This window comes from Wyeomyia smithii, chromosome 1 (assembly GCF_029784165.1).
Source record: "Wyeomyia smithii strain HCP4-BCI-WySm-NY-G18 chromosome 1, ASM2978416v1, whole genome shotgun sequence".
Lineage (NCBI taxonomy): Eukaryota > Metazoa > Arthropoda > Insecta > Diptera > Culicidae > Wyeomyia > Wyeomyia smithii.
In genome coordinates, this window is record NC_073694.1 from 90,800,428 (window position 1) to 90,808,991 (window position 8,564).

The window sequence follows — 8,564 nt, forward strand, 5'->3', positions numbered from 1 at the left end:
TCAGCTTTTTACAAAACGAGAACATTTACGCATTATTTGAAAAAGAAGAGGGCAATGTCACTAAAAGCAAGGATTCAAATTGACGCAGACTATCTTTCTAGGGTTAACCCGTAAATACCCGAGACGGAACTTGTATTTTGAAAATGCTCGTTCTCAGCACTGGAACGGCCGATTTGGGAAAACTTGGACTTTTATTAAAGGGGAATAGTTGCTCTAAGTTTTGGTAAAGGTGCCACCCCTCTGGACCTCTCCCCGTTTTTGTGAGACGCAAATATGTCTGTGTTATTTTCTAATTTTTCAAACAGATTGAGCAAACACTGGGAATTTTCATACGTATCAATTGCTCCTTGTTTCAAATCATGTCAGGTGGATGAAATATGGTATGTAAGAGTGAATTTTGGAATTTCCAAATTATTTCAGTACAAAATCACAAAACTGCGTATTTTTATATAAATTGAAACAACAAGACCGTTCTTCAAATTGTAAGCTCTACATTTTTGCGGTAAGGTCTCCTGAATCCATACGTGATGAAATATTTATTTTAGCATGCAAATATTTTGAGAAAAACGAGTTTAAATTCACTAAAGTACGGATTTTCATGGAAACCTGATTTTCTCAGTCTCCCACACTGTGCATGCCAGAACAAATCTTTCATCATCTTTGGATTCAGAAGACGTTACTCTAAAAATATAGAGCTTGAAAATTAAAGAGCTAAGTTGAAACCTACTGTGGGAGACTGAGAAAATTAGGTTTCCATGAAAATACGTACTTTGGTGTACTTAAATTGGTTTTTCTCAAAATATTTGCATGCTAAAATAAATATTTCATCACGTATGGATTCAGGAGACCTTACCGCAAAAATGTAGAGCTTACAATTTGAAGAACGGTCTTGTTGTTTGAATTTTTATGAGGATATGTAGTTTTGTGATTTTGTACTGAAATAATTTGGAAACTCCAAAATTCACTCTTACAAAGCATATTTTATCCACCTGACATGATTTGAAACAAGGAGCAATTGATACGTATGAAAATTCCCAGTGTTTGCTCAATCTGTTTGAAAAATTAAAAAAAAAAACACAGACATATTTGCGTCTTACAAAAACGGGGAGGGGTCCAGAGGAGTGGCACCTTTACCAAAACTTAGAGCAACTATTCCCCTTGAATAAAAGTCCAATTTTTCCCAAATCGGCCGTTCCAGTGCTGAGAACGAGCATTTTCAAAAAACAAGTTCCGTCCCGGGTCTTTACGGGTTAATAACTTGCTGCTCCGTACTTGAGTTAGTCAGCAAGCACCGTAAAGAAATAATCTGCCAAGAATTCGCTAATCGCTAATTAGCGACGCTAATATTCAGTTAGCGGTTTAGCGATTTCACTAATTTGCGAGCCCGTTTGCGAACTGTTAGCGTCACTAAAATTTTGACTTTCGCAACGCTGATCGCTAATTCGCCAATATGAAAAAACATGCAGAACAAACTATGCCAAGAATAGCCCGGTCAATCGCATGATGCGCTATTATAACCATTACAGCGCAATAATCGACACAACAATGTCAAAAAATCAAATAAAAATGCAGCTAAGTATCAGAAATAATGTATGGTATATAAGTGAAACATTATAATCAATTTGTAATTGAATGTAGTCTACATTAGTTTGACGAAATAATAATTAAAAAAAAAATTTGTAGAGAAGCGACAAAACCTATTTATAAAAACTGATGCGTACATAAATTGCTTCGAATGATATACATACTTTCTGCGGAAGTTACTTTTAGAACGTATGTTTCATTCGAACAACGTTCAATTGTCTTAATTATTTAGAATTGCTTTAGTAGTACAAGTCACTCTTTTTACCCTGGAATGGAGTTCCAGTTACCGTACAAGCCACAGGAGCATTCTGAAGAACAAGCTCAAGGTGATCTAGACTAAGTTTTTGGCACGCCAATAACTTTTGTCAAAACTTTCCTAAAAGTATTTATTTTACATGCAACCAGAATCACTTTTGTTGCTCCTAGTTTACCACGAAAGATCAAAACAATGGCCGCAGTGGTCCAAATCTTACAAAAAAAAACACTCAAAAGTTATTATTTTCGTTGGTTTTTATGAGCAAAAAATATAGCCATGTGACAATCTACGTAATAATAAGTTAGCGATTACCGTCTGCCGGGGTGAGATTAGGCCACGGGGGTGAGATTGAGCCAAAACGGGAAATGTTTGTATGTTAAATTACTTGAGCTTTCTAGAACCAAATACCTCAAATTCAATACTTTATGAAACGTGACATATTTATTCACAACTTCAAATAAAATATAGATAATATCAGTGAATTGTTTCACATAATGTTCCAAAGTACAGGGTGAAAAACATGCGCAAATAACGTTATCCAAAAATGTCCAAGGCAAACCAACCCGTTCAAGAAATCTCATCAACTTACTGCTCAGTTGGTACGTTAGGATGTCGTCTTGAATGTGTTGAGGAAATATTATGCATTAAATCTGTGTTGGCTCAGAAAATAATGTTTTTCCAAACTGTACACTTTTCGAGCCCTTTTGGGGTGAGATTGTGCCAACCTATGATGAACGTTACAATGTACGGAATTCATATTTACGACAAAATTATATCAGTATACACCAAAACACTTGCATTGTTTACATAGGGTGTGTTGTCTAGCCAAGGTATTATTTGAAATAATGACTAAAAGCTTGAGAACAGTAAGCTAACAACTGTTAGATGGAAATTTATACTGACAGATATTACTTATGGAATGTAACAAAACTTTGTACACCGATTCTATATTAACTGATGACTTTTTCAGCGAGGAGAGAGGGTTGTGGGTACGTTTCCAGCGGTTTTGAGATCTCCAATGGAATATACAGTGGTCAATGACATATAATAATTGAAACGAAAAGTCTTCTCAGGGCTTATGTCCTAACGTTTCTCTTTCTAAGCTACCTGGAGACGCCACTATGTGTATAGAGACTGTCTATAAGCCACGTTCTCATAACTGGTTACTCCAGATATCGATTTGATCCAGTCATACATTTTTCTATAATTCATATGAAACGTAGTTTCTGGTCAACCCCTTACAGCCCCTTAATAGTCCACATTGTTTATGGTCGACCCTATATTTACTGTTTTATCATGTAATTAATGTGAATTATTCGTAAATACACTACTGTTCATTTTTCAGGTATTAAAGTCAATTTTTTGTTTTTGGCACAATCTCACCCCATAGAAGGAGTGAGATTAGGCCAAAGATCATTGATTTTTAGCAAAATAATAGTTTATTGTAACTTAACCATATTTGCGGCAGTCGTTAACAAACATTCAAGTGTGCATTGACGTGATTTGGATCAAACTCATTGCCTAAATGTGTACATTACAAGCTAAGGAACAAAAATGTATCCTTTTTTGGCACAATCTCACCCCGGCAGACGGTAGCAAAAGTTTCGCTAATAATGGTTTAACGTATTGCTATTATCGAGTTAAATTTCCCAAATAGCGGTGCCCACCACTTGATTTCAGTTTAGTATTGAAATGTTATGAAACAAAGTAAAACAATCGAACCAAACTTCAATCTACATGCTGTTACAATAGATTCAACTTTCATTAGTAAAATGTGCTTAACAAAAGAATGACCACCATGCTGGATAACTGCATTTCTTTGTTACAGATACACAGTGTGCACCCGTCGGGAAAGTAACACAGGTCCACCGCTATCAACTGATCACAGAGGGAGTATACATAATTTACAATTAGATATTATGGATGACATAGTTCAAGCTAGAAAAGCACGTATGAAGTTATGGAACACTAGTAATGAAAAGGTATGCGAAGTTCAAACACTGGATGAAGCTGGTGCTGGTTCTAGTTCACCGATGCGATACACCAATAGACGGTATTCGGATTTTGTTGGCACTTCATTACCGCCAATACAATCGTTTAGGCGCGCATCTGAAATGCCTATTACACCCACAACACCAGTTACAGCATCATCAAAATTCAATACTACGTCGCAAAAACCTACCCACCTTAAATCAGGAATAGTATGCACCAATACTGATCTTATATCTCTTCTGTCGTCCTTAGCGTCATCGGCAACAGAAATTAATAGATGTGGTGATAAAGATTTTTCAGATCCTCAAACTCCACGATTATCATCATCATCATTCAAATCCATCAGAAAATCTTTTCCGGATCAGCAAGCTTGTGGGACAATTCAAAAAAATAATCGCTCCAATAGTTTTGATATTTCGTTGTGCAACATCAAGCAATTTGCAACTGGGTCGTCCTCTAGTTCATCAGAAATAGCGCAGTATTCTGTAGAACCAGGATGGTTTACTAAAAGACATCAACCAATTACTCGCCGTACATCTTTAAAATCGACAAGAGCGAGGATTTCATTTGCAAAGGAAGCAATAGATACACTTCGTGACAAATCTGATGCAAAAGGTGAAGCGGAAACCAAATCTAAGACCAAAGAATCCAGATCACCTCTTAGCAAATTAAAATGGGATGGTAGAAGCGCTATCGTCGACGCACGTATGATAGGTCATGCAATAGAGAGCTTCATCACAGGCACTTCCAATTCGCCAAAAACCTCATCCCAATCTGAAGATGCTGGAGCCAAATCATCAAAAAAAAGATCATCTTTGAATTGGTTTGGAAAGGCAGACGAAGACGAATCGAATGATGCATGTGATTCATCCCTCTGCGCAACTCTGAAAGATCTTTTCGTTAAATAAGATTCAAAACGTCAAGAGTATTGAATTAGCTGATATAGCACAGCCAAGCGAATAGAAACGAACCCACCTGATTAAACTGTAGCCTAGTAAGTACTTTAATACTATTATATATATATATATATATATATATATATATATATATATATATATATATATATATATATATATATATATATATAATTATATATATATATATATATATATATATATATATATATATATATATATATATATATATATATATATATATATATATATATATATATATATATATAGGGCAACTACGATTAACAGTTTACAAATAACATAAATTAGTCACACGAATTAAGTTGTTACATACACAACTTACAAACAAAACAAACAAGTTCTCGTCAAAATATGGTGCATTGGTGTAAAATTGCTTTAGGTATCCTGCACTACACTATGGATATAAAATATACAAAATATTAATTGGTTTGTGACTTTTCAAAATTTTAAAAACGCAAAAGGATGAGCTACACTTACACAGTATCTTCCAACACACATCACACACGATTAAAGCCATCGGGAAATGTTGCATCAAAACGGAGAGAAATAATGTTGCAAGACAGAGATAGAGAGTGCTAGAGACTGTAGTAGTCTGCATCAGCATGTGAGAGATCGCAGCGTGCCGGAGTAAGCGATGCTTAAGTTGTTCGTGTCCGTTCTATAATTTATTGCGGATCTGTCACATGCGATGTAACACATTTCTAACACCTGTAATGCTTGAATCCTGTCATCCGAAGTTAAAATTCTAGTGTTGGCTATATTGAAACTGTGATTCTCTCCTATCGCATGCTTCATCAACGCCGTCTTTATAAACTCATCTTCCCTGCCCTTCCTATCAGTGCTAGAATCTCTATACTGTTCGTAGCGTTTCATGAGAGAGCGGTGCGCGGCAAGACGGTTCTTAAGTTGCTGTGTAGTCATACCAATGTATGAGCTATCGCAGTCTGCACACGGGATACGGTATATGACGTTTCTTTTTGAAAGATGCGAAGAAGAGTCTTTGAGTTTCGTGAAAAGTAGTCTGTTGGTTTTGACGCATTCGAAACTCAGACTGATATTTTCATGGTTCTTTTTAATGCTGCGTGCAAGTGCGGGTGTGAGGCCGTCAACATGGTGCAAAGATCGATATACTTTTGGTTCCGAGTTTATTTCCTCAACAACGTTATTCGTGCTTTGGTTGATAAATCTGTTGATTAACCGATTTATCAGTGAGCTCGGATAGTTTTTGGTAAGCAAGTGCTCGCGTACTATCTGCTTATTTTCCGTGAGCGATTTGTTCGTCGATAATCGAAACACTCTCCTAATAAAACCGGTTGCCGTATTCAATTTCTGTGCCAGCGGGTGCATCGAGAGAAAATTAAGAATTCTCCCGGAAGCGACAGGTTTCTTATACCACTCGGTCACGATTTTTTGTTCGTTGGTTCTAATAAAAACCATATCTAAATACGGTAATCGGTTGTTATTTTCTACCTCATATGTGAATTGAATATGTGAGTCGAACCCGTTGAGAGCGTTCCTCACATATTCAATCTTGTCAGCTGGGAGAGCGGTGAACAAATCGTCGACGTATTTTTTAATACATGGAATGTGTACAACGATCTTCGCAAGCACATCATCAAGTAATGTAGTCATTACAAGATCAGCTAAACCAGGTGACAAAGGATTCCCCATGGCTGTCCCCTCCTTTTGCCGGTAATAGGCCCCACGGAAGGTGAAATAACTGGACGAGATGTTAAACTCAATGAGCATGATAAAAACATTTTGATCTTTGATCGTCGTATTTTTCTCGATCAAGTTCCAGTTATTTCTCACCGCTTGTACCACCAAGTCTCTCGGTATGCAAGTGAACAGGCTTACCACATCAAACGATACCAATACATAGTTGGAGGGAAGTGTGACGTTGTTAATAAACGTACAGAACTCATATGAGTTGCGTACGTTATATTTCTCGTGGTCTATCGAATTATGCAGAATGCTAGCAAGGTATTTTGAGAGATCATATGTTGGGCAGTTTATGCATGACAGTATGACCCTCAGTGGATTGCCGTCTTCATGAATCTTAGGTAGTCCATAAATTTTAGGGCAAGTCGCGTTGTATGTAGTTAGCCGATTCTTGGTGGGTTGATCAATCATTTTTTGGTCGAATAGTGATTTCACCAGCGTATCGTTTTTCGTTTGAATTTTGCTTGTCCAATCCGCGTCGATCCTTTCGTATGTGTCGATGTCGTCAATAAGGGCTCTCATTTTTGACTCATAATCTTCTCTCTTCATTATAACTGTTTTATTACCCTTATCGGAGGTTACAACACATAAGTCTGGATTTTCTCGGATGAACTTTTTGCTGACATGAAATGCTTCGATCAAAAAACGATTGATAGTGTCTGGTGGTGATGTATGACCACCGTTCGTTAGCCTGTTCATATGAATTTGAATTATGTTGATGTACTGATTGCGACAAACCATTTGCAAACTCTCATCTCGTTCGGACTGTAGAATTGATTCCAAGTCCGCGATAATCTTGAAATATGGAATTTCTTGATTATTTTCCAACGGCAAGGCGAACTTGGGACCATAGCCCAAAAGAACCATCGTTTCTTGGGGAATAACAACATCTGTGATGTTTTTAACCCAAGAATCGTTCACTTTGAGTTTGTTTGCTTTTACAATTTCAACTCTTTTGTAGAGACGTTGAAATTTGCGGCTTGTCGTAATCTGCAACGATCGACATTTTCTTTGAAAGAATGTTTCCTGGCGCTCGAAGAAATGTGTGTATGTGTTAGAGGGGGATACTTGCGTGATTTTGCTCGTGAGGGTAGCTTTCGTTTTCTCTAGCGTTTTGATTTTGTGAGAACTATCGCTGATTTCGACGTTCAGGATAGTGCGTTTGAAACGGTCCATCGCCTTCTCCAGCTTCCCTCTGTATGGACTGGCATCCTCTAATAATCCGTTTATGCAGCGGAAGGTGTTTTGTATGGGTGTGGGGTGTAAGCCAAACTTTTTACATCGTCGGAGAAAATCGTTCCTTATGCATTGGGCGCTCAGCTTTTTTACCGTCTGGGCGTAGCTTTTGTACAGTTTTCGGTGTGATGGTGGTAAACTGTTGTAGAACGAAGTGGTAAGGTTTACGTTCGACGCCATTGCTGTTTTATGTTAAGCGGTGTTTGACCAATAAATAGTTAATGGGTTCAATGATGGCAATTTCGGTCACGGGTTTCTTAAAAACACGTTTTATTATGTCAAAGCCGACGTTTCAAGGATATATTTCCTCGTCCTCAGGGCAACTACGATTAACAGTTTACAATTTACATAAATTAGTCACACGAATTAAGTTATTACATATATATATATATATATATATATATATATATATATATATATATATATATATATATATATATATATGTATATGTATATAAATATATATATATATATATATATATATATATATATATATATATATATATATATATATATATATATATATATATATATATATATATATATATATTTATATATATATATATATATATATATATATATATATATATATATATATATATATTTTTATATATATATATATATATATATATATATATATATTTATATATATATATATATAAATATATATATATATATATATTTATATATATATATATATATATATATATATATATATATATATATATATATATATATATATATATATATATATATATATATATATATATATATATATATATATATATATATATATATATATATATATATATATATATATATATATATATATATATATA

At 35.2% G+C, this 8,564-nt stretch overlaps 2 protein-coding genes across 14 annotated transcripts in view; one reads left to right on the plus strand and one right to left on the minus strand.

Moving 5' to 3' along the window:
• Positions 1–8,564, plus strand: part of LOC129718319 (uncharacterized) — a 381,616-nt gene that overhangs the window by 338,727 nt on the left and 34,325 nt on the right. For all 13 annotated transcript variants that reach the window (XR_008726865.1, XM_055668982.1, XM_055668973.1 and 10 more), the window contains one exon: positions 3,669–4,826. Coding sequence is in view for 12 of the 13 variants with exons in the window: in XM_055668982.1 (XP_055524957.1) it covers positions 3,669–4,740 (1,072 nt within the window). In the remaining variant the exon portion in view is untranslated. Of the gene's footprint in view, positions 1–3,668; positions 4,827–8,564 lie in introns of those variants that run through there.
• LOC129716919 (uncharacterized) lies at positions 5,930–7,905 on the minus strand. Its single transcript, XM_055666763.1, has 2 exons — positions 6,403–7,905; positions 5,930–5,953 (listed from the first exon to the last, which is right to left on the minus strand). Exons 1-2 carry the CDS (start codon positions 7,903–7,905, stop codon positions 5,930–5,932), a joined length of 1,527 nt encoding a protein of 508 aa, XP_055522738.1.

Bases quoted from the DNA above. Each gene is read 5' to 3' on its own strand.
- LOC129716919 (XM_055666763.1), bottom strand. From the start codon at position 7,905: ATGGCGTCGAACGTAAACCTTACCACTTCGTTCTACAACAGTTTACCA. The intron at 5,954-6,402 runs GTAATGACTACA...GTTAATCAACAG, and splicing joins CACCTGGTTTAGCTGATCTT to ATTTATCAACCAAAGCACGA.